This window comes from Penicillium manginii, assembly GCF_028828005.1.
Source record: "Penicillium manginii strain IBT 31320 chromosome Unknown utg000002l:1.0-5564898.0:1.0-5567710.0, whole genome shotgun sequence".
Classification (NCBI taxonomy): Eukaryota; Fungi; Ascomycota; class Eurotiomycetes; order Eurotiales; family Aspergillaceae; genus Penicillium; species Penicillium manginii.
The window spans coordinates 5,320,266-5,344,736 of NW_026643103.1; the positions used below are offsets into that span (position 1 = coordinate 5,320,266).

General features: G+C 49.4%; 12 protein-coding genes across 12 annotated transcripts; 3 read left to right on the forward strand and 9 right to left on the reverse strand.

The window, feature by feature from the left end:
• Nucleotides 1–88: 88 nt before the first annotated feature.
• On the forward strand, nt 89–2,182 carry N7533_003286 (MDR family MFS transporter; the record flags this gene model as incomplete). Its single annotated transcript, XM_057099936.1, has 4 exons — nt 89–550; nt 609–988; nt 1,040–1,466; nt 1,535–2,182. 4 exons carry the CDS (start codon nt 89–91, stop codon nt 2,180–2,182), a joined length of 1,917 nt encoding a protein of 638 aa, XP_056965072.1.
• A 342-nt stretch (nt 2,183–2,524) lies between these two features.
• Nucleotides 2,525–3,413, reverse strand: N7533_003287 (Mpv17/PMP22 family protein; the record flags this gene model as incomplete). Its single annotated transcript, XM_057099937.1, has 3 exons — nt 2,525–2,677; nt 2,743–3,219; nt 3,318–3,413. 3 exons carry the CDS (start codon nt 3,411–3,413, stop codon nt 2,525–2,527), a joined length of 726 nt encoding a protein of 241 aa, XP_056965073.1.
• A 348-nt stretch (nt 3,414–3,761) lies between these two features.
• N7533_003288 (cytochrome P450) lies at nt 3,762–5,532 on the reverse strand (the record flags this gene model as incomplete). The annotated part of the gene is made up of 3 exons (XM_057099938.1): nt 3,762–4,673; nt 4,733–5,347; nt 5,455–5,532. 3 exons carry the CDS (start codon nt 5,530–5,532, stop codon nt 3,762–3,764), a joined length of 1,605 nt encoding a protein of 534 aa, XP_056965074.1.
• Nucleotides 5,533–6,503: 971 nt separating this feature from the next.
• Nucleotides 6,504–7,982, reverse strand: N7533_003289 (C2HC5-type zinc finger protein; the record flags this gene model as incomplete). The annotated part of the gene is made up of 1 exon (XM_057099939.1): nt 6,504–7,982. One exon carries the CDS (start codon nt 7,980–7,982, stop codon nt 6,504–6,506), a length of 1,479 nt encoding a protein of 492 aa, XP_056965075.1.
• Nucleotides 7,983–8,476: 494 nt separating this feature from the next.
• On the reverse strand, nt 8,477–9,468 carry N7533_003290 (uncharacterized protein; the record flags this gene model as incomplete). Its single annotated transcript, XM_057099940.1, has 2 exons — nt 8,477–9,319; nt 9,406–9,468. 2 exons carry the CDS (start codon nt 9,466–9,468, stop codon nt 8,477–8,479), a joined length of 906 nt encoding a protein of 301 aa, XP_056965076.1.
• Nucleotides 9,469–10,119: 651 nt separating this feature from the next.
• N7533_003291 (GNAT family N-acetyltransferase) lies at nt 10,120–11,106 on the forward strand (the record flags this gene model as incomplete). Its single annotated transcript, XM_057099941.1, has 1 exon — nt 10,120–11,106. One exon carries the CDS (start codon nt 10,120–10,122, stop codon nt 11,104–11,106), a length of 987 nt encoding a protein of 328 aa, XP_056965077.1.
• Nucleotides 11,107–12,493: 1,387 nt separating this feature from the next.
• N7533_003292 (uncharacterized protein) lies at nt 12,494–12,867 on the reverse strand (the record flags this gene model as incomplete). The annotated part of the gene is made up of 2 exons (XM_057099942.1): nt 12,494–12,780; nt 12,846–12,867. The coding sequence occupies 2 exons, from the start codon at nt 12,865–12,867 to the stop codon at nt 12,494–12,496; spliced, it is 309 nt and encodes a 102-aa protein (XP_056965078.1).
• A 1,427-nt stretch (nt 12,868–14,294) lies between these two features.
• On the reverse strand, nt 14,295–14,611 carry N7533_003293 (uncharacterized protein; the record flags this gene model as incomplete). Its single annotated transcript, XM_057099943.1, has 3 exons — nt 14,295–14,311; nt 14,362–14,545; nt 14,597–14,611. 3 exons carry the CDS (start codon nt 14,609–14,611, stop codon nt 14,295–14,297), a joined length of 216 nt encoding a protein of 71 aa, XP_056965079.1.
• Nucleotides 14,612–15,649: 1,038 nt separating this feature from the next.
• N7533_003294 (putative metalloreductase transmembrane component) lies at nt 15,650–17,884 on the reverse strand (the record flags this gene model as incomplete). The annotated part of the gene is made up of 1 exon (XM_057099944.1): nt 15,650–17,884. The coding sequence occupies one exon, from the start codon at nt 17,882–17,884 to the stop codon at nt 15,650–15,652; it is 2,235 nt and encodes a 744-aa protein (XP_056965080.1).
• Nucleotides 17,885–19,358: 1,474 nt separating this feature from the next.
• N7533_003295 (3' exoribonuclease family protein) lies at nt 19,359–20,543 on the reverse strand (the record flags this gene model as incomplete). The annotated part of the gene is made up of 1 exon (XM_057099945.1): nt 19,359–20,543. The coding sequence occupies one exon, from the start codon at nt 20,541–20,543 to the stop codon at nt 19,359–19,361; it is 1,185 nt and encodes a 394-aa protein (XP_056965081.1).
• Nucleotides 20,544–20,904: 361 nt separating this feature from the next.
• On the reverse strand, nt 20,905–22,780 carry N7533_003296 (aspartic endopeptidase; the record flags this gene model as incomplete). The annotated part of the gene is made up of 2 exons (XM_057099946.1): nt 20,905–21,376; nt 21,423–22,780. The coding sequence occupies 2 exons, from the start codon at nt 22,778–22,780 to the stop codon at nt 20,905–20,907; spliced, it is 1,830 nt and encodes a 609-aa protein (XP_056965082.1).
• A 331-nt stretch (nt 22,781–23,111) lies between these two features.
• Nucleotides 23,112–23,740, forward strand: cyp1 (putative peptidyl prolyl cis-trans isomerase (CypC); the record flags this gene model as incomplete). Its single annotated transcript, XM_057099947.1, has 3 exons — nt 23,112–23,144; nt 23,213–23,254; nt 23,330–23,740. 3 exons carry the CDS (start codon nt 23,112–23,114, stop codon nt 23,738–23,740), a joined length of 486 nt encoding a protein of 161 aa, XP_056965083.1.
• Nucleotides 23,741–24,471: the final 731 nt, after the last annotated feature.

The window sequence follows — 24,471 nt, forward strand, 5'->3', positions numbered from 1 at the left end:
TTTTGTAGAGCTAACCCCTTCCCCTCAATCTCTTCTCCCCCCTCATCCACTCGTTTACTGTTAATTACCCTGGGTTTATACGCCCATAATGTCTTCATTTTTTAATCCACCCGATCAGCCCAAAGAGGGGATTGTGCTTGGGAACAATGCCCCATCTGACACAGATAGTCACAGTCGTCCACAGTCTAAGGGCAAAGCTTCCTCGAAAGCGGCGAGTGAGAAGAGCACTTTGATTGAGGAATCAAGAAATTCCAACGCTTCCAGGAATTCCAATATACGAGCCGAAGATACCCAGAAGGAGATTGCCAATGGTACTACCAATACGACTGCCAAGGATGAATCCTCTAAGGAGGTGAAGCCCAACGAAGACTCCAACAAGGAACCTGCATCAAAGGACAATGCAGAGAAGGAGGTCAAAGACGGAGAAAATAAATCAGACAGCGATGTTGACGGCGAGAAGACTCAAGAGCCCGAAATCGAATATCCATCGGCCTGGAAGCTCGTCCTCATTACCATTGCGCTTTGTTTCTGTGTGTTCTGCGTGGCATTGGTGAGTACAGAGGACCTCAATTGGATCACAGAAGGAGCATCTGTCTAATAAATCCCAGGACAACACCATCATTGCAACTGCCATCCCTAAGATTACCGATCAATTCAACTCCCTCGAAGACGTCGGCTGGTATGGAAGTTCCTACTTGCTCACCACTTGCGCTGTCACCTTGATGTTCGGAAAATTCTACACCTACTACTCCATCAAATGGATCTACCTCGCCGCCCTTTCCATCTTCGAGATCGGTTCCCTCGTCTGTGCCACTACACCTACCTCTGTCGGTCTGATCTGTGGTCGAGCCATTGCTGGTCTCGGTGCTGCCGGTCTTTTCTCTGGTTCTATCTTGATCATCGGCCAGACTGTTCCTCTTGACAAACGACCAATGTATACCAGTCTCATTGGTGCTATGTTCGGTATTGCAAATGTCGCTGGTCCTCTGTATGTTATCTCCCCGTCCTGAAAACCGTTCAAACTGCTAATATAGAATAGCTTGGGTGGTGCCTTCACTGATCGACTCTCCTGGCGCTGGTGTTTCTACATCAATCTGCCCATTGGAGCCGTGACTTTCCTCTTCATCATCGCCTTCCTCCCTGCCAACAAGGCATTGAAGCAAAGAGGTCACTGGAAGCAACAACTGGGCGAATTTGACCTCCTCGGCTCCCTCTTCTTCCTTCCCTCCATCATCTGTCTTCTGTTGGCACTACAGTGGGGTGGTACCAAATACGCCTGGGAAAATGGCCGCGTCATTGCGCTCTTCGTCGTTTTCGGTATTCTTTTCATCGTCTTCGCCGTGATTCAATGGTGGGGACAGGACCGCGCAACTGTTCCCCCGCGTCTCATCAAGAACCGAAACATCTGGGGTGCAGCATGGTACTCATGTGCTCTTGGTGGTGCATACTTTGTTCTGACCTACTATGTGAGTAGTCCAACACTTCTGACTGCCTTCCCTCTTCTAGACTGGATGGACTTCTAATCTCCTCACAGCTCCCAATCTGGTTCCAAGCTATCAAAGGCGCAACAGCAATCAAATCCGGCATCATGAATCTCCCCATGATCATCGCCGTGGTCGTCGTTTCTCTTCTCGCTGGCGGCCTCGTCACGGCCTGTGGCTACTACACTCCGTTCATGATCGCCTCATCAATCATCATGACTATCGGTGCCGGCCTTCTCACTACATTGGAAGTTGATTCCGGCCACCCCAAGTGGATCGGCTACCAAGCGCTCTTCGGCATTGGCCTTGGCCTAGGAATGCAACAACCGATGATGGTCATGCAAACGGCGCTGGACCCCATGGACGTCCCGAGTGGCACTGCCATTGTCATGTTCTCGCAAACCCTCGGTGGCGCCATCTTCGTCTCGGTCGGACAAAACGTGTTTCAAAACCAGCTTTTCCAGAACCTTGCGCACTATGCACCTGATGCCCCTGCCGCGCAACTAATCTCTGCTGGTGCGACCATGCTGCGTACTCTTGTCCACGGTGATGAATTGCACCGCGTGCTTGTCGCGTACAATGAGGCTATCATGCAGACTTTCTATGTGTCTGTTGCCATGGGTGCTTTGACGCTTGTCGGTCCGATCTTCGTGGAGTGGCTCTCTGTTAAGGGGAAGAAGATTGAGATGCCCGCTGCTTGAGTGATGGAGGGTGTGAAAAGTCATTCTCTCAATCCTTTATTTCTTCGTTTCTATATCTCCCCCCTCTTCGTGCATATTCTTTTATTTCCTCTTGGCTATGCGGTGATCCGATTCTGGTCTGGGATAGTATAATATAATATGGTTGTTATATACCTAGTGACTTGATTGATTAATATAGTTGTTGATTGGTGAAATTCCAAAATTTGCAGTGTATGTTGTAGACATCATGTCTAATTCTATTATGCTCAAGTGCCCAGCTGAGATTGATGCAAAGAAAAAAAAACCAAGTAAAAAACCAAGAAAAAATCCAAGAGGAAGAAAGTGTATGGGTATATGCTATTATTAAACCGCCGCGTATAAGCTGAGGTAAATCCCCCATATCACTCCACATGCACTGCCGAAGACGACACGTCGGTCCACGGGGATGACAGTATACATCAGAGTTGACACGATTGGGCGGTATTTCATCCGGGCGATCATAATCGGCCGAAAGTCCTGTTCAACCAGGTTAGTAAAAGGCATGCAAAGATGGGGGCAGAGCTAAAATCAACAAGACATACCTCAATAACCAACTCCCAGACTCTTTTAAGCGCAACCCCCTTCAAGACATTGATCAAGAAAACAAATAACACAATATTTACCACACCGGCCACAGTCTGGTCAAAAAGGAATTTCATCATAAAAGCATGCAAACCAGACTTCCTCACGCGAGGGGCCCATCGGGAAGCCTGCCCTTGAGTTTGCTCTTTGATCTCGGCCATCTTCTCCTTCTCCTTGTCCTGGTGATGCGGGAGCTGGGCATCTGGATCAGCAGACCAGGGCCAGAGGGAGATGAGAAAAGCGCGCAGAGATGCGAGGGAACACAGTGCTTTGAAGCTGCATGAGCGCGAGGAGAAAAGGGTTGAGATCTCCGCGCGTGAGGGAAAGCCTGGATACTGTGTTTCCAGGGCGCGTTGCCAGTAGAAATTCAGGGGCACGATTAGGATGCCATAAGAGACGAATTGGAGTAGAGCCAGTATGTTCAATTTGAATGGGGTCTGGAGAGTGATTAGCTGCAATTCTTGGTCATTGGGCATAGTTTTCTTTTATTTTTTTCCCTTTTGTGCTTTAGCCTCAGGGAAGATGGGGATATTACAGTGTTGTTGCGCTGGTCGATTAGCTGCGCCAGGATGTTGGAGAGGGCATTTAGGAGGGTCGACTGCACGAATGTGACTGTGAGTGCAGAAGGCATTGTATGTGCGACGCCATGTGAATTTTGTCCGTATTTTGGGGGGAATCTAACGGCGATCCAGGGTCAAGTTGACGTTGAAGTGGAGTGGCTCCAATTTGCGCAGGGGCCGCCAAGACGCGCAACCGTGTCCTGAGCCCCCGACATGATCGACATTGCATTCTTCTATTACTTCTACGGAGTACCTGGGCACGATTTAGTTGCAGATAACTTGAACATATGCTTATTAGAATAGTATACTCAGTGCCATAGTGCGTGATACAACCACTATAAGGTCATTCCCGAGTATCTGGCATCCATTCATTCTGTTGCATTTCTCATAATGACATGTACACCCAGACCCACGGAGCCCTAGTTGGCAACAGAAACAGGCACAACTTTTTGAAACTCAACATTCGGCCCATCCTTAGCACTAGTAAAATGATCCACAAGCGCCAAATGACCCTTCTCATCCTCACCCTGCCGATCCGCAAGACTCATATCGAAAAGGAAGACCAGTCGCGCAAGCGTCAGTCGCATCTCCATAAACGCCATGCTCTTCCCGATACACCCACGCGGCCCGATGCTAAATGGGCAGAATGCCCTGCGCGCGGTCTCGATGTCTTCTTTGTTGCTTTCCCAGCTTGTTCCGGATGGTGTGCTGCAGGTTGCGCCCTCGATCCAGCGCTCTGGGATGAATTGCTGCGCTTCTCGGTAGTATTTTTCTTGTCGGTGGATTGAATAGGTTGGTGTGCCGCAGTCTGTGCCGGCGGGGAGGAAGATGCCGTCGACGACGGCGCCGCCTTCCATTACTTCACGAGGTGGTGCGCCGGGGACGGCGGGGCAAAGACGGAGGGCTTCGTCGATGCAGGCTTTTAGGTAGGTTAGTTCGTTTAGGCTTGTGCCGCTGATGATATCTTCGACTTCTGTGAAGGCGGTGCGGACTTCTTTGGTGAGCTTTGACAGGGCAGATGGGGAGCGGACGAGGTAGAAGAGGGTTGCAGCGAGGGTGGTGGAGGTTGTGTCACTGCCGGCGATCATGAGGACGTTTGCTTCGCCCCAGAGTTCGGGCGTGCTGAGACCTTTGCCTGTTTCGGGATCTTTGGCGTTGAGTAGGTAGTAGAAGAAATCTTTCTTTGCTTCGCGGCCGGCAGAGGCTCGTTCTTGGGCGCGTTTGTTTGCTTCGACGCGCGAGTTCATGATGAAGTTCCATCGATCTTGGGTTAGGCGGCGGATGAGGATCTGGTCTAGGTTCCAGCGGTCTAGAGGCATCCAGAGACCACACTGTTGTCATTGTGTTAGGAGTCGATAGTTGATATCTCTTGAGCTGATAGAGTACTCACCACATAGTGCCGGTTCGCAGCACGATCAACCAGTCCAATCATGTGTCGGCGACTGTCGGTGATTAACATGTCAAAGCTCTTTCCGAAGCAGAGCTCGCCCATTACATCGTAGGAGAGATAACTGAACCAGTTGCCCATGTTGCGCACTAAGCCCTTCCGATCTTGCGACTCGTCTGCTTCGAATCCGGATCCGGCAAGGACCGCGCATAGTTGTCGCACATGTAGCAGCATGACATCTTCCATGCCTTTCAGCGCAGCATCGGAGAACGCCTGACTCAGAACGCGTCTTTTGCGGCCATGCATAGTCTTGTCAATGGCGTTGTGAGTGTTATACACGCCTTTGATCGCGGGGAAGGCATTGTAGAAGTCCGCCTTTTGGAGGCGTTTTCCGTGTCCGTAGATGTCGTGGAGACCACGATCGGTGTTTACCGAGACAAAGTTTGGTGCGACGCGCACATGGCTACCGTACTTTTGATGGCAGTCATCGAGCCAGAGGTGTCGATCGCCTTTGAGCCCGTGGTAAAGTTGGACCCAGGGAGTGATAGATGCTAAAGGTGGGCCGGGGATGTGTCGAAGTGAGTGTACAAATCGATTGTAGAGGATGTAAGCGATAGTCTAAGAATTTTAGTCTTTTGTCCGGGGGTTTCGGAGGGGCGTTCATAGGTGGAGATGGCGGGGAATGGGGATGAGGATGGAGTGACTGGAATGGATGGATTGCTCACCAGCACGACGACCACCGCGGCCAGATCGCCTAGTATCCGGTCGACGGTGAGGTGTCTGAGCACAGGTTCAGCTAACATGGTTTTTGGAGTTATTGAATCAGCATGGAGGTCAGCATGAGTTCCCAAATTCTTTCTGGAATTCAGTGAGGTGGTAATACTTTATACTCACCGCGGCCGCAGATACCCGCAACCAGCCGAGGGTCGATGACGGAGCCTATGAAGAGCTGCGTATAGCAATCTTGCTTGACTTGGTGGGTTTCACGGCTATGGCCGGATGTTTTTCTTTCTTTTTTAGGAATGTGTTAAGTGGCCCCGTGATCTTCTGACGCTTATGAAGGGGTGGTGGTAGATAGAATCAAGTCTTCTGTTTGGTTACCACTCAATTGCACATTGCGGGGAGAGGTCTTACAAAGCTTGGTTGGTCCATTCAAACAGGTAAATGTTACTACGGAGTACATAGCAAGGAAAGTGACAGTGGCTGAATGGCTTATGCATGGCTGTGAATAGTTTACCTTAGGTCTCACTCATATTATATCAGACATTTCGTATAGGTAGGCTATTAGCATAGACTAGACGGCCGTCCTGGACTTCAGCAAACATGACCCTCAATAATTGAACCCCACCACCGGCTGGGGGTGGCTTTCAATTGCGGCATACCGTTAGTATCCGTTCCTATATTTGGTGGATACCCGCTGTTTTAAGCACGTAAGGTCGGCCAAAGTTGGTGGGGTTGCTGTGGATAGTTGACTGCACGCCCTCCTTCTCGGAAATATCAGTTCACGAAAGAGGGGAAGACGTATGCTGTCTCGGGGCGGAATAAGCGCTAGGCGATTCCGTCTGCCAGGTGCGAATCGGGTGGACGGGCTTTGTTAAGCCCTATCTTTATCCAGACACAAGGTTGTATAAAGCCCACCGAGCTGCGAGTATGCGGGACTTGGCACTGGGCGCTGGTCGAGCCCACTTGGCACTAGATTAGCAAAATAAAGTACTATTATGTGCTGTGTCCATGCATTCCACCATCCAGGATCCATTGTTCGTTATCGTCATTGTCATCCTGCACCCGCCGCCATGTTTGCTTTCGCTCGGCCCTCTCGTTCGGGTCCACGGTCTTGCCTTCGGGGGCCTTCCAGACCGGGCGCATGAGTCCTCCTGCTGCTAGGAGGGGGGTTCTTGCTGAATGCATGTCCCCGAGATGGAGGCGTGTCTGTTTCAGTATCCTCTACAGGTTCCGGTTCGCTAGCTTCGAGGGTGGATTCGGCTGGAGCAGTGTGATACACTCGCCTAACTTTTCCGCCCTTGATATCGAGACTCATGAAACTCTTCTTCTTCTCCCACTCAGGCCGAGCCTTTTCCTCCATCTCACGCTGGATACGTTGCTGCTTCTTGAGTGCCAGTGCTCTCTGCGCCGGACTCATCCAGAGAGTGGAGGCGACATTTGGTGTTTCAAAGTCAGCGGCTTCGTCAACCACCTTTGTTCGACGGGCGTTCTGGGCCTGGAACTGAAGCAGCTTATCACGATGTGCCCTTGCCGCATCGAGTTTGCTAGGTGAGGCGGATCCGGATTCGGATCCAACAGGCTTTGGTCCTCCAGTATGGTGGACACCCTCATTGTGGGCGCGCATCTTTTCTTGGCCACGTTCGGCTCGCAACTCCTTGATCATGCTCTGGACTTCCTCTGCAGACAGAAGAGGCGTGTCGCAGAAGGAGCACGGTTGTAGTCCCTCCAACGAGCAGATAATTCGGCCACAATTCAAGCAATTTGGAGCGGGATCGAACAGCGAGTGAATCGAAGCGTAGCAGTTGCACTTTCGTCTTTCGCCCAAGGTCGGGTTGGTCGAGACTTCCAAAGCAGCAATGGCAGCCGTTAGGTCGGAGATATCGTTTGTTGTGAGAGCCGCACCACCTTTATTTGAATTCGTGGAGTTGGAGGGTCCCGATGATCGAGAGGTTTTGCTCGTCTTTGACCGCACATTGGGTAGCATATCTGACAGGACTGGGCCCGAGGCGGATGGGGGAGGCTTCGGCGACGAAGTGGGCATTGGCGACTGGGCACGAGAGGAACCCGATGACCCAGGAGTCAAAGACTGAGAAGGAGGGATCAATGTAGGCCTGCTGGCAGACATGTAGTCCTCCTCCTCCCTCTTCTTGTAACCACCGCCCACATCACCATAGTTGTCTGGCCGGCGGGTCGGGCCGGCGCTGTGTAGCGGTGCCTTTTGTTTCTTGCCCCTCCCTTTTGGTCGGTCACTCTTAGAGGCATATGTATCGTTGGATCGGGATGATGTAGGTGCTGCTGGTGCAGTTGGAGCAGCAGGCACAGTAGGCGCAGATGATCGGCCTCGGCGCGCGTTGAAGGAGGCGATGAACTCGAAGGCGGCGGGGGAGTCACCCAGGAAGTTTTTGAGGTGATCGGCACAAGCATCGGCGGGGAGACTGGCGGAATATTCGATGACTTGCTTCAGGGAATCCTCATCCAGCGGCAACAGCTGGCCTAGCCGAGGAATGGCCCAAGCTACAAGGTCGGACATGATTGAGGTGGTGGTGTTGGAGGTGAAGGTGGAGTTGGAGGAGAACAAAAAGGGAAAGGTTCCCCCACAAACCACTTGGGCACATTGAGGCAACCCTTTTTGTATACCTCATAGAACTACAAAGTAAGTACTATTTGCTACTAGTAGGAACCAGGAACTATAACAAAGTCCAAATCATGCATTGAAGCCTATAAGGCCCAGAAAATCTCAGAAAGCGCACCGTCTACAGCAATGCCAGCTGCAGCCCAGTGTATGGTATGAAGTAATGTACAAGACCTATCCCACCCCTCATCATCATCGTCATCTATGCAAATTCTTGTGTAGGGCAAACCAGACCCCAAGACGCCGTAAGTGAACAAAAAGTAGGGAACAGACTATTGAAAGCAAAAGACAAAAATAAGAAAACGCCGATGACACCGTATTGACCCCCCGACTGGGACTGGGGAAAGCAAAGTATAGGAAAAAGAACGACCCTCGCGTAGTATCGCAAACGCTTAGGCATCGGCATTTTCGCTCTTGATGTCATCGTCGTGTTCCTCGACTGTGAACGAGTTTTTCAGCTTGCTGGGTCCGGGTTTATTCGTCGAGCCCTTTTTATTAGAGGAATTGAGCTTCTTCTTCTTCGTTGGACTAGGGCTACCACCCTCGTCGTCATTTTCGTGTGGACGCTTCGGCGCTGAGGAGGTCGGGCTGCTGGCGCCACTAGCGCCGCTATCTGTCGGAGTCTTGTTGCGGGTACTATTACGCCCGGAAATATTCATACAGCGGTCCAGGTGTTGTGCTACTCTGTTCATGACAAAATAGCGTGGACAAATCGGACACTTGCTTGTCGGAACCTCGGGAATGGTGCTATCTTTCTGATCCTTGCGTTTCTTCGGGTTCGGCATGATGGCGAATAATTTCCCGTGGACATCGTGGCCGGGGAGGGTGATCATCGGCCCATTCTCGCAGTATTTTTTGTTCGGGTCCGGAGGAGGTCGGTATCCTGCCCCAACCGGAGGATAGGATAGACGGGGCAGCCGGCAGTCCGGACAAATGATCTCCTTCACGGTATGTAGGGGATTGCCTTTCAGGAGGACTTTTCCGTGGTCGAAGACGGCGGCGTCGGTCTCCAGATGTGTATTCGCGAGTTTGTTCGCATCGATGTTGACCTCTCTCGGCTTTCCGTCGATCAGTGTCTTGCTGGCAGTGTCTTCTGGAATGATGGCCTCTTCCTCGGCTCTTTGCCGAGCCACCACGACGGCGGAGCGCATTCGGGCCACCTTCTCCTCGCGATGGACCTTTGCAACGAGGTCATGGATGATATTGTGAAAAGTTTCGTTGAGTATATCGGTTGACTAGTCAAAAGCAGGTTAGAAACAAGCAAGTTCGTCTTTAATATGACCATGATCGCGATCGCAATCGCGATTCTGTTGTCTCATACCACTTTGGCGATAGTGCCGGCAGGATAGCTCGGCCGGTGGGCCGCGGTGTTGGAATCGGCCATGATCGGAGTCGTCCTGCGACGTCGGTCTCGACAGTCTAGTCCAATGCGCTCCGGTCTATTCCAGTGCTGAAAGTGCGATAGCTGTGTCTACCCGCGCGACACAGTCAAAACCCTTCTCGCGCCGATGCGGGCTAGTTCTCCATGTGCCGGAAATCTATGCAGAGGCGTGCCAATGGTTAGAGGAAGGTTGAGATCGGAATCGGAATCGGTCCGAGGGGACATAAATCCTCGAACATAGAAGCCAGAAGGAGGGTGATAAGCGTGTCTATTGGACCCTGTCGCAGTTGGGAGGAGTATGTCAGTGCAAGTTCACGGGTAACCATGGTGTCTCGGGTACAGAGGAGGCTCAGCCACCGATTCCGAAAGGGGGAAGAGAGAGTTGAGGACAAGACAGAGACGAAAAGACTTCGTCACAGTCGAGGTGAATAATAGAAAGAAGGAATTCAACTCACAGTACCGTGTGGGCCACCAGATCCAAAGTCTCTCAAAGAAGTGTAGGTGGTTGGCGTTGGCATTTGGCGTTGGCGTTGGCGTGGCTGGAGGTCACCTTATCCTTATCGCTTATCTTCTCATCTCCGCATTCTCCCACTTCATCACCTTCACTCCAGGTCTCTCTCTCTCTCTATCTTTACACTTCTATCTCCTCTCCTCATGGCCTACCAGTTCTTCGCCAAAGGTCAGACACAGAATTCCTCCATACAATCCCCTTCTCGTTCCTCCAATTCTGTTCCACCCATCCATCCCCCAACACCACAACCACCAAAGTCCGCAGCTGTCGCAACAACAAGACCTGCCACAAAAGAAGCAACATTTATTCCATACCCCGGTACCATCTTAGCCGGCTATAAAACCACACATCCCAATGCTACAATCGAACCCATTGGTGTAGCGCATATCCCATCTCTCACGCGCATCACGGGACTACTACTACCAATTCGCTACCCAAACTCCTTCTATACAGCGACAATCACCGATCCTGTCATCGCGTCCTTGTCGCGTGTTGCTATATACCATGACCAGCCAGGAACAGATAAAGTGATTGGGGGTATTCGGTGTCGATTGGAAAGGCTAGACACTCTCGATACACAACAACACGACCACGAACAGGGCACGAACCTCTATATCCAAACTCTGCACCTCCTCTCACCATATCGAGGTCATGGTGTGGCGGCGGCCTTATTAAATTCGCTCTTATTCGAAACCCCACCAGCCTCGAAGACTACTCAATACCGCGTTTCGAAATTGGTGAAACACTACCGTATTCGTTCCGTGACGGCTCATGTCCATGAAGCAAACGAGGATGGGTTGAGGTGGTATATTGCGCGAGGATTCAAGGTGCAGGATGGGGTTGTCGAGGGGTATTATCGGCGACTGAAACCATCTGGCGCGAGGATTGTTAAGTTGGATGTGGAATGGGAGGAGAATGATCAGGTCGAGGGGGGACCTGGCAACGGGAAGGAAGATGAGGAGGATGGTTGGGAGAAGATTGAGGCTCACGATAGTGAGGAAGAGGGTGATCATGGGGTCCAACCACTGCCTGAGTCTCAGTCTCAATCTCAATCCTTCGAGGATGCGACTACGCCGTCGCGGAAACGCAAGGCTGAAGAGGAAAAGGGCAATATACCGCAGAGGAGATAGCGCCTGTCGAATATTTACCATTATAACTTTACTTTCGATACCCGGGGTCAATTTGAGAGATCTCTATTTGTATCAGCTTGCGATGCATCACATCATACCTTTAGGAATACCAATACCTACTGTTTACTAGTATGAAAAACGGCCAGCATCAAAGAATGGGTATATGCATGATTCTCAAGTAGTAGATACCTAGGTACCTATACGTAACATATTTCCCATGCAGTGTGGGGCTTTCCTATTCTAGGTGCCGCCGCTTTAATGAGGGCGCTCAGAATCAGACTCACTGAGTAGTCTCTCCCCATCTTTAGAACGCTCAAATGCCCCGCCCCATCCAAAAAGTTACGTATCACAAACAGCTGCAAAATTGCGTGGCAACCCTAACTCCTAGGAGCAAATACACAGGGCAGCTCACCTCATTAGCTTACGCAATTCTAGCTAAGTTCTGCAAGCTCCTGGAAACAATTCGTCAAGTTATCTTAGTTTACTGCTTTCTACAGAGGCCAAAGACCAGAAAGTATAGAGAGCCAATCTTCTATCAGATCTACATATGTTCGAACCATTCAACAAAGATATAATTTTTAGTAAGATAGTTACCTTATCGTAGCTAAAGGCTACTAGCAAAGATAATCTTGTAGGTAAATTAATCCTATAACTCTCCCAATCAGAGATAAGGTAAGATTTCTTATAGTAGCCAATAAACAGGTATTTTAACTATAACACTTTACTACTTCTAGGAGCTTGAATTTTAATTATTATTGTTACTTCTTTCCCCTTCTCCCCTACTAATCATAGATCCTAGGATATAATAGCAATTACTAAGGGATAGGCTAGAGACCTGTGACTAGGTAAGACTTCAGGTGGTAATCAAAGAAGAGGAGAATCAACCAATAAGATATTAGAATAGTATAGAGACTAATTCTTGAAGAAACTTCAAGAATAAAGGAAACACTGCGTCAAGTCATTCATCCTGACTATCACGTGAATCAGGCACGAATCGGGCACGAATCCCTAGCGTAGCTGAGACAAGATCGGATTGCCAAAGGAAATACAAAGAGAGTTGATTACTCCCCCCCCCGAAGCTCACCCTCTTTGACACAAGCCCCCTGACAGTATTATAAATAAGATAGCCCTTAAGTCTATTCAGTACTGTAGAGATTTATTCGGCGGTAGTCTGGTCAAGCTGTATATTTTTTTTTATCACTATAGCCTATTCATTGATGTCACGAAGAAAGTGACGGGTAGTTCTAATTAGAACCCCTTGTTGGATGAAGAAGCCATAGTCTGGATTCTTAAGGATCAGCTGAAGGTCTAGGTAATTCTCTAAAGTCACTTGGCAAAATTTACGGAAATTAGCTTTGTAACTCTCTTCTGTCGCGCGTGATTCTAGCTATTTGTAGTATTCTCTCACAGCGGATTCACGAGGCCCGGCAATAATGAGAGGCTCGTCAGCCAAAGGCCTGGGTAGGGACGAGGTATCCATACAAGCGCTGCCATCTTTTCCTGGTAAGACGTTGATAATAGTTGAAGGATATGGTAGTCCTGTTGTTAACACATCCATTTTTTTCGACTTTCTTCCCGCCTGGCTTTCCAGGATTAGATCTCGACGAATATCACCGGGAATATCGTTATGACCGTCTAGGATGCCACCCTCATTGACATAGTCGATAAGCCGTTCTAGATACGGGGTCCTAAGTTTCTAATGTTTTTTGTCCTTCGGATCCTCCTAGCACCAGTCAGACTTATGCGGACACGAGCGGACATTATATTGTATGAGCTCGTATACGCGTTCCCAAGTCGAAGGTTGTCCAGTAACCTCTTCTTCCGCCACAATGTATGCCTCACGTTCAGCTAACATTCTGCTGGTTGTGGACACGCGTCCTCTCTTCCCAAATTTTCTTGGTGGAGGTATGGAAGGGCCATCATCATCCTCCCTATAAGTGAAGGCGATCTCGATCGTAAGCTTCTTGCCCGTTTCATTGTTCCCCGAACCCCAAATGCCACGATACACTAAGCTACTTTTGGATAAGCTGTGTCAGCCTCATTTGTTTTGGGGATATACGGTAAATTACCGGACTATTATATCTTAGCGGAGAAATATTTAAAACCTATAAGATAAGAAGCTACAACCTTATGTGCCCCACGTCAAGTTTCCCCGTCCTCGCCTAATTTCCTTGGTTGGTACTTGGTATTACCACAGAAGTATAGCTCCTAATCTAGCAATATCCACTCTTATATTGATTCGTGATATAATTAGCAGTGATAAACTAACTACCTCGCAAATGGCGGAAGCTAATAGCCACAGCAAGCGCGCTATATCAGGATTCGGTTTAACCTTGAACTATTCAGTAGTGTCAAAGCTTCTCCTATCAAAGCTAGACAGCCATAGCGTATCACTCTGATTATACTAGAAGCCCTGTGTAACTATCTACTCAAAAAGTAGGATTTATACCTTCCTGAGATAGAGGTCTACATTCTTGATAAATTTGATATATATGTACCAAAGTCTACTATCAGTGATACCCTATATCATATAGGGTAGTTCAGGAAGATAGCTCGACAGAAACCAAAAGAGCATAACCCAAATTTACGCAATAACTATTATTATCTGATCTCAAAATTTACCTTATACCCCCTTGTCTACGTCGTTAAATCTGGGTGTGATGAGCGGATAGGCATCGGACGAACTAACTGGTCTCCCCTCGATACAACACCCGTCCAAGTATTAAAATTCCATCACGATTAAAGGCTTACCTTTTCAAGCAGCTTGCTTTTTTATCCGCTCAATTAATGAACCAGGCGATCTTTTCCGGTCTATTTACCTAACGGAACGGGCGGCCAAGGACTTGATGGAGAGGATATGTGTGAAGTATCAACTTGAACAGTCAAATATTGCTCGCATGCTGCGCATCGAAGGCGACGACTTGAGAGTTGAATTCGACGATGAGACTGTTCGTGAACTTCCAAGTGGTCAAGTTATGACCTTTGATCATTGTGAAGCCGCGAATACGATTCAAGGCGAGGGGATTTGGAGGAAGTTTAGAATTAGGTTTCATTAACTATTGACTCGTAGAATCAACAGATATCTTCATTTGATATATTAACATTTCAATGAGCAAGTATCGATTCCATATCATAATGGAAGACATATGGGTATCAAGAAATTCCCGTTAGGACATTTCATATTTCTCTTAGTGCTTAACCTGCTCTGTGAAAAGTTAGCTTTCCATAATTTTGAATTATCACAGGCAATCTTACCCTTGTAAACATCGGCCTTGACATCATGAGCATGCTCGTCCTTCTTATCGACCAAAGCGTCCTTAGCAGCGGTCGCACGGGTGGTCAGCTTGGCGTCGTTATCCTTAGCGACCTGCTTGTTGGCTTCCTTGGATGCCTCGGCTCCGGTGCCTTGGATAGACTCGGAAACGTAGTTGGCGGCGCTCTATGTCTTGTAAGTAAACGCTATAAATTGCAGCAGATAAAGCCGACCAACCTTGATGGTGTCCATGGTGAATAGATTTAGAGTTCTCGAAATTGTTTTATGAGAAGGGCTTTGTAGATGAAAATCGTAGTTAGATGCAGGAACTAGGGCAGCTATATACTCCTGCTGTATGACGTCACCGCGATGATGATGTCATCTATTCGGACCATGCATTGGGGGTATTCAAGTTGGCCGTCGTCATACAAAGCAAGCCACTAAAACCAACTTCCAAGGCCGCACGATATCCAGTCAAGCCACTTACCCCAACTTTCAAGCCATCACAACGTCCAGTCAAGCCATGTGCTTATTGTTGAGATCAGAGGGTTTTCCTGCCATACGTGGCATCTAGTCGTAGATAAAATGAGTAAAGAGAGACTGTTACTGTAGCGCTACATAACAAACATAAGTCTTTGTTTTTAATTAAAATTTTTGTTGTCATAGCGCCCTTTCGATCTGCTCTAGGTTGGCCGGGCCGGGAATAGGAAAGACACCTCAAGAAGCTGAAGCTCAGTAGGCCATCAAAAAAAGATTCCGCTGAAGCACTGTTGTGGGGCTGGGTACCAATTTTGGCATAGGCCGGGTGTAGGCTGGGTGCTCAATAAAGGCCTCTGATCAGTCTCTGAGTAATCACAGAGCAATCACTGATCACTCAGAGATGCTCAGTGAGTCTGAGCCCGGACTGAGATCTTTTGTGAGGGGTACGTAGCGTGCTGCGTTTTATTGGGGTGCTTGAGTCAGACCGCTGGCTCTCATGTAAGCAATGCTCAGAGAGCAAATCAGAGTACCCAGATCAGGCTCACTGATCCGCTCAGCGCGCTCAGAGACGTGCTCAGATCTACTCAGTGAGCAAAAGCAGTGCTCACTGAGCACCAAAACGGAAAGGGAAAGCCAAGACCTTGCATGGGAAATCCGGTACGGAGGTACAGATATATGTAAAATGGATGATTATGCGCATATATACATAGGCTTGAAAAGAACCTTCAAAACGCCGCGGGTATCGAATCAACAAAAATAGCGTGAAAGCGAGCCTTAATCTTGGAACATTCCCGAGGTCGTTCCACGAGATTAGATGTTATAGTTCTCGGCATGTAGGAAAATCTCGTCCTTGGACGAGTCAAACATTACTTGCGTCTGCAACCTGGCCACCGTACTGGCCACCTCAACACGCATTGAAGGGGGGCCGCAGACAAAGACACAGGCCCGTCGGCCAAAATTCTTAGAATAGTCCATGAGAATTTGGGAGATATTCGGGCGGAAGTAGTCTGTCTTCCAATTCTCTCTTCGCAATGGAGGTTGGTAATAGGCGTAGCGTGGAGTGGTGTTCCCTCGTGACGCAAACGTAGTTTGTACTGGTGGGAGACTCTTGCCAAATCCGAAATCGAATCCCGGTGAGCTGCTGCCAGAATGTGGATCTGTTGGTGGTGGTTGGTAGTGGCGGCTGTTGGAAATGTGGGAAGCAGTGTATGCGTTTGGAAGAGCAGCTAGACCATCCTCGTTCTCGCGACGTAACTCCTTCTCGATCTCTGCGTCGCCAGCTGCCTCCTCGCGAATGAATGCTGAGTTTCGTTTATCGATTCCTTGGAGCATTCCATAGATCTTTTCTTGGACCAAGTCTCGTCCTGCTTGGTCTTCTTGACCGAGGCCTGTGAGAAAGAAATGACAGTTCACAATGTTAGGTGGCGCGTTATCCCGGCAGATTCGTAGCTCTTCTTGAAACCACTCCATCGTTTCTGCTGTTTTCAGTGCCCATATCACTTTGACGGACTTGGTGACAGCCTTGCCATCGCGTATTTTCTTGATCAAATCTAGCAATTGACTAGCGATCGCCGTGATACCACTGCCACCAGCAAAAAAGATCACGTCGTCAAAGGCGGACATTTCACGTTGCATTCCGCCGTAAGGCCCTTCTAAAAGTGCCGAGTAGACCTTAAAAGGTCCATTTTCCAGGGCCTTTTTGAACACTTTGCGTGTGAAGCCTTTGAATGGCCGGAAGACCAGGGTCAGGTCACGATAGTCCTCTCCATACTCAGACGGGAAGTCATCGCTGCAAAGAGAAGCGATTGTGAATGGGTGATTTTCGAAGAATGCCATTCTCGGCATGCGCAGAAAGACATATTGGCCAGGCCGCCAGCGCATCTTTGTGGGCACTGTCACTTTCAGGGCACCCTGTGGGAGAAGAGTTATGGCCGACTCTTCTCCAATCATGAAAGAGTCGGTTCGGAATGGATTCGACCAATTCAAATAGAAAAGCCGGAGAACGTAGGAAATAATCCAAATGACGACCGTGGCCCAGAGATAACCCCATGAAGAGAGGAAGTTCTTTGTATGCCAAAAAAGCATGGCCACAAAGATCCATGACACCGGGATATGGATCACAATGAACAGTTCATACATTTTGTGGCGCAGAAAGGGTAGCGAATGGACGCAAAGGACGATGAGAGGGACTATAGCCGCAATCCCGTTTCCGTAGACATACATCGGTAGCGTGATGAAATTGCGATAGTTCATCATTGCACCGTCCTCCCAAATGGGCGTTATATAGAACGGAACCATGTGCACCAAACTCAGGAATAGACAGATGTAGGCAGACCAACGATGTAATCCGTTCAGTCGCTCAGGTCCCAGTCCAGTGAGCATGCTAATGAAGTTGGCCTTTGTGCTCAGTGCTACAATCCAGGGCACCATTGCGACAGCCAGCATACCGGCTCGAATTGCCAGGGGTGGTGACCCCAGAGCGATAGAGTAGTAGTAAAGAGGCTGCGGAAGAAAGCAGTAGAGAGTCACAAAAATCAAAGCAATCGATACGATTGCTGTCACTGCTAAAGAAGGGAAAACGAATTCGAGTTTCCCGACCCTGATCACTGGCATCGGTCGATAGAAGACCCAGCGCATCAGCGCGATCGCCTTCTTCAGCGGCACAATTCTCTGGACGATCCATTCACGTCGTTTTGGCGGAGCAGGTTGCGACGTCGGGGGAAAAAAGTGTGCACTTGAGGCATCTGTCCCTGCACTAGGCAGTTCGTATTCTTCGACTATTTCTGATGCTGCGGGCTGTAGATGTGGCCGGTGCTCCTTGTGTTCCTTGTAGTAGGCGATTCGCATTTTGTCGCCCCAAATGTGATAAAATCGGATGAGAGAAGTGGTGACCAGCAACACTACCGCAAAGTAAACGAAGCCATATCCGTATTTTGCAGACTGAGACCATGGGTCCCGTTGCATTTCAACAAGCTCTTTGTGCGTCGTCGATGCGGTGACTGGGACTTGAACCCGCTTGACGAGGGAGGAGATTGAATTCCACATGATGGCGGATGCCCACTGGCAGGTACAAGTGAATGAACTAGGATTGAGTTGGTCGATAAGGATTTTTTTCCCGAGACCTCAGGACCTTGAAGATATTCGTGAGCTCCTGTTGCTTGCGCATGTTTGTGCATCGGCATAGAGCATAGACATACTGTTTTGTTTTCTCTTGTAGATCGCACCGCAATCTAGGAAATACACACCCTCCTGTATTTCAGACCCTCCTCGATCTCATGTCCTCGCTGGAAGCTCGAGCAGGTATCAGTACCGGTGTCATCAAAGTTCGAAGCAAAACGAAAAAGGAATCGTGAGGGGGAGATCTGGACTAGATGTATTGGGCACAGCGGTGGGGGTAGCACCAAGCACTCAATGCGCCGTCGCGCCGTGACCAGCTGCAATGATTAGCCATTTCCTCCCAAAGCGAACCAATCGAAGGCCTGAAAGAGCTCAACGAGCAACGCTTTGCCAGGGAGACCACGGTGGGCGGTGGTGCGGAGGTATCTCCCCAGTGAAATGTGATGGATTAGCGCCTTCGGGCCCGATCTGCACCAATCGAAGCAGCCAACGGGGTGACTGGGGTGATCGGGCCGCATTAGCGTGGTGGGGGGGGACTGAAGAACCAGCCATGGCGAGTCGATGATGATGGATTATTATTAGAAACCATTTCACATCATGGAGTAATGAGCTCGGGGTGGTAGAGTTCAACTGGTACTCCGTACCTGGTTTCCCCGGCGCCTAGTCTTGATTGCTCGGGAGTATCTGCTCGTCATCTTCTCGAAGAGGTAGAGAAGGTCTTTTTCAGCCGAGTTCTGTCATTGGCTGGTGTAGAGGTTCATGGTCAATGTGGCTCTCGGAGGATGTGCCGGTGTGACGAGGTGACAATGTGACGAGGGCGGGCAGGCAAGCAACAGGAACTACCAAGCCAGCCACCATTCTGGAGTAGATAAATTTAGATATGCTTGACTTGTAGAGAGCACAGAGTACAGAGTCCATATTAGCTACATACTACGGAGTATATACTAAATGTATACAGAATAGCCGATAAATACTCCGTCCAGTACTTGTGTACTAATATCTTGCATGTATAGTATGGCTTTCACATGGAACTTGATCAGAAGTATAGTTGCCCATTTATCATGCCACATACTAATTTGAATACCTACCTACCTAGGTAGTTAGGTAGCTCGGGAAATTACTACTACTAGTAGTAGTAGGTCAGGAATTTCAAGTTCCCTAAATAGACCACTCTATGTGGAACTCCTTGGTCTTTTGGTACTGGGTTGGGATATTTTTATGACCGCATCCTTCAAGTTTTGTCATACTAGTACTACTAGCCCTCCAGGGCTAGTAAGAACATGAAGCCCTCGGTCAGTAAAGAAAGAATGCTATCTTGTTTGTACTTTTGCGTGTGTCAATCTACTGTAAATAAACTTGTATGCAGTGGTATCATATTCACATCCGACTAGTCCGCTACCCATTAACATTGATCCAGTATCAACTTCATCTCATCCCACCTCTGGGCCGAGATATCCACTAATTGCCTCAAATCCTCACTATCAACCGTCCACCCGCCATGCTTCTCCATCTTCACAATAACCGTCTTACCCTCCTCCTTGTCAACAACAAAATGAACCCGCTCCTGCACCAGACCTTCCTCGTATCCATCCGGATCCGCAAGAATCCATTTTTGTGAACCGTGCTTGCTATCTTGAGCCTTTTGCTCCTCGGCATCAGGAATGACAACAGCCCGCCAGCCCGCCGCAGCATCAGCCTCGAACACGCAGAATGAGCTGGAGATAGGAAGGCCACGCAACGAGAGCTTCTGCGATTCGTTCACATCGTCTGAGCAAAGGATACTCTCATTGTCAACGTCCCACCAGGCTTTGGGTAGCTTTGTATCGCGTAGAGCGGCTAGGACAGAAGCCCAAGCGGCGTCGAACGGGTTCCCAGCGAGAGAAATCAGCATGATGTCGATGTACAGAACCCAGAATGCCTTGATCTCGGCGGGTTTGGTTTCTTCCTCGTTGGCTCCTGCGTCTAGGTCCATTTGTTCTTCGTCGTTGTGTTGCTGCGCTTCCTCGGGTCCCAGGTTCGGCGGTTGGTACCAGATGCGCAGGTCTTCGGCTTGGACGAGACGGGTAGTGTGCAAAAGAGAGAGGATTTGATGAGAGAGCGATTGGGCAAGAGCGGAGGGTGGTGCGCTGGGAATGAAGCCTGGTGCGCAGCCCGTGCTCAATGAGATGTTCGGGACGAGCAGGTTCAAATCCTCGATGTGTGCGCGATCTTCTTCATCCGCGGTTTCGGATTCCTTCTCGGTCTCGCCGATGCGTCGGCGCTTGTTCGCGTTTGTCGACTGCGATACACTCCACGAGGCGATGTCGTCGGTGTGAAGAATTTCGGCCCGGACACCACATACGGCAGTTGTGTCACCGAGACGAACCACGGCACTACCATTAGTATGGGTCAGAGAGCCCGCATTGGCGGATGTGACTCGGAATTGAGAGGGGGCGCGGCCATTGGCACGGATTGAGGGCTGGTTGCTGGATGATGGAGGGGAGAGGTGGGCGAGAAGGTATGCGTGGGGTTGGAGGCGCGCAAATTGGGAAGGGGGAAGAGAGAGCGAGTTAGGAGCTGCAGGGGCAGCCGTCGAAGCGGAAGCCATGATTTGAGCTTCACGAGGGTGAGTTTATCTTGCAATCGGAGATTGAAGATCGGCAGGTTCTTCATCAAAAACGCCGTCTTCCAGTCCGGCAGAATAATTTCACTATCGGAGGCGGTGGGTGGACACCTTACGCATCAGGCCACAAGTATGACAACTAATAGTCTACACGAATCGAACATTTAGGAACTTTATACAAGATGGTTGGGTTTACTAGTGAATATTCATGATGATTCCATTTCAATCGTGATTATTTAGTGCACCACCATTGAATAAAGGGGGGGGGGAATTGCACGAGTTTACAGCGTGGAGATATTCGCTTCATTCAATCCCAAGTTGTTATGCGTAGCTTCAAGCACCAACTTTAGCTCTTTCGAGGAGTTCCTCGCCTTCTCTTGGTCGGCGGCTCCTCATCACATTGATCAACCCTTGGAATGAAGACCATGCCATCCTCAGGCTTGGGGTTCTCATTTTGGGAGTCCTTCTTGGTAGCAGACTTGCGCGGGAAGGAGATTGAGAAAGATACCAGATCCAAGTTCTCTTCTTCCTTCTCTTTCTCAGTCTCCTTCTTCTTTTCCCCTTCCTTTTCGGAATCGGATTCCTTGGAATTTTCATCCTCGGAAACTTCGTCTCTCTGCTCTTTGGAATCTTTTCCTTTGGGATCAGAAACCTTGTTTGATGAAGACCCCCCAGTTAGGGCTTTCAGATCCCCGGAGAGAATTCGACTGAACAGACTCTTGTGTTCAGGAGTCGATTCATCCTTGTCTTTCTTAGCATCTTCGGTAGATTCTCCATCTGTATCCTTCTCTTCCTCTACCTCTTCCCCGTTCGGAGAACTCCCACATGTCACGGATTTCACCTCTGAAGAACGCAGTGCTCCACAGGGAAATCAGAACGCCAGGAACCAGGTAGAGAAGAGCTGGCTGAGCATGATTGGAATACTGCATGGCCAGCAACGTGGAAATCATCCCAAGGACGTATCCGACAACGCTGGCTTTGAAGTATGGCTTAGGGAAAGATCGAGCATCATGGTAGGGAGGCTGAAGTTCGGGCTCTCGCGATGGGATTGTCGGCGCCCAAAAGCGTTCGCCCCATGAACCAACTGCGGCTTGATATTGCGGCTTCACAATCGACTCGCTCTTCTCAGCTTGTGCCTTTTGAATGCCCTTCTTATGATAGTAGATAAAAAGATCGAATCGCAACGCCAATCCTACCATCATTCCAGGAATGGCAATGTCTCCAAGTCCCAGCATTGCCAGGGCTTGAACAGCAGGGTCATCATTCGGTCCCGCCGGTCGAGGGAACAACAGCTTGATGGGCACATCCAACTTCGTCGCGACCGTAACCATCAGGGGTGTGAAAAAGACAAAGTATATGTCATAGAAAAACAAGGATCCGAGAATCAGAGAACCAGTCCAGAATGTGGATGGAGACATGAATTGCAAAGCGCCGTAGCTGAAACTGAACCCAAGGAAGTTAGTCAACCACCATGGTTTGGTAATGAATGCAAAGTATCCGACAGCACCCAGAGCAAAGATGCCACTGAAGAGATCGAGAAGGCCGACAAGGCCCTTGCCGTCAATGATACCTCGAACGAGAAGACGCATCTTCAGTCGCTGGTAGGAGACATTCCGAGTGGCCCAAAGCAAAGCCATAACTTTTCCTGGAAGCGGGATCCTTCCAAAGAAGCCAGGGAGTGGTGATTGTCGAACTTGATCACCGGCTTGGAAAACGCGCTTAGATTGGTTCACTCGCCACAGCCTCCCCCCGGAAGAATAGTATTTCGGAAAGATGATTGATCGAAAGATCAACAGGATATCCTTCAGGAATGCGACAGCGAAGAAGAGGCCCATTTGAGAGAAGTAGAAGCTAAGGATCTTGTTCAAGATGGCGGGGTCTTCCAGCCATTTGATCACCAAGTACAAGCCACCAAGAGTGAGTCCAGCAGTCAAAGGAAACATCAAGGCATCCGATGGCTCCAGGCCCTCCATTTTTTGTACCGTGCCTTCATCTTCGTCATCTTCGTCATCGGTGTCATCTTCTTTATCTTCGTCTTTCTTGGGTGGTTTTGCGGCGGAGGAAGGTCGTGATAGGGAAGCATGTGCGCCGATCCAAATAGGGAAAATAGCGGCAACAAGGAGGTGACCATATGTTGGAAGAAGTGGCCTCATGCGGTCAAAATGGTAGAGAGCTTGTCCCAAGACCTCGGCGAGGGGGCTCACATCGTGAACGTCCGACATTGTACGTCACACGAGCGATAGCTCTATTCCCCTGGAGTAAATTGGTAGAGATAGTCGAAGTGAATGTGAGGAAATGAATGAATGATGAATCAAAGCATGGCAAAATGAGGATAGAGAGGAAAGTGAAAGGGAAAGCAAGAGTGGAAGGAGAAGTGGAAGTGGAAGTGTCGAGGTTGACAAGGTGGACAAAGACAAAAGTAAACTGCCCGCACCGCCCAAAGCTCCGTGGACAACCTTGAAGGTCCCGCATTTCTTCTTCCTTTCTTCCCCTCCCGCGAACTTCTACGCAAAGAAAAAGACCAAAGCCCTTCACACCTTAATATCCTCGAAAATGGCGACCGAAGTGGCATTCGACACCTCCATGGTACGCACTGCAGGCATTGGAGTCACAATCCCATCCAATCCCAATGAATAGAGGCTGACTCCACGCAGGGTTCCTTCACGGTTGAGCTCTACAATACCCATGCGCCCAAGGTAAGCTAATCTCTAAGCTATAAGCTCCGTCATGACGGGAATCATCATGTTCATTAATGATACTCAAATATCTAGACTTGCAACAACTTCTCTACTCTCGCGCAGAGAGGTTACTACAACAACGTCGTCTTCCACCGCATCATCCCAAACTTCATGGTCCAGACTGGTGATCCTACCGGCACCGGTCGAGGAGGAAGCTCTATCTACGGCGAGAAATTCGAAGACGAGATTCGCGACGACCTCAAGCACACCGGTGCTGGCGTTCTCAGCATGGCGAATAGCGGCCCCAACACGAACGGTAGTCAATTCTTCGTCACCCTTGCGCCCACCCCATGGCTCGATGGCAAGCACACTATCTTCGGTCGGGTTAAGAGCGGCATGCGAGTGATTCAACGGATGGGACTGGTGAAGACGAATGGCGAGGATCGGCCAATGGACGAATTGAAGATCATTCGGGCGCGCGTGGTGGAGGGTAATGAGGAGTGAAGCAGGACGCAGCTTTGCAACCAATGGCTTGCACACATCGGCATATTCTCTACAGGGTGACCTTCTGGGCTATTGCCATCAAGACATGTACAGTTGCCTTCCGATCAGGCTACAGAGAATCGGCCCACGAGCAGGCACGTTTGAGGCTCTTGTCTTTGGCTCACCCGCTTTCGCATCCACACCCAGCGCAACTCAAAGCTGGGCAGAAGGCTTTCTGCCCACCCTCGAATGCATCAAACATGGAGCATGCAACCGCGCAGCAACATGACTCGGGGCTTGCGCCCATGACTATACTATAGCTACGAGGTCTATCAAACTAGAGCAGATGGATATACACCAACACCAGAGTAGACAAATGAATGTATCACTACAAAACGAACCGCTTCTATCAAATGAAACCATCTAGAGCAGCAGATACAGAGTGAGATTCTCATCTGCCACCCCCCACGACGTCGGCCAGTGAAGGCCTTCGTCATGACACCCGAGATAGTCATGAGAGAACAATCGGGCTGTGCAAGCACTGGGGGTGGCGTGGAGAAAGGAAAAGGAAATGTGGGAGGAAAAAACCACTTTTAAAGTGGGCTCCGTTCGACTTGATGAGTCATCACATCACGTGTAGTGTATAGATCGACAATATGAATTCAAGATCTATCGTGGATTTCTATTTTTGGGGCAAGATGCTCGGTTTGAGACAATTGATATTTGTTATGTGAAAAGAAAAAGCGCCCCGA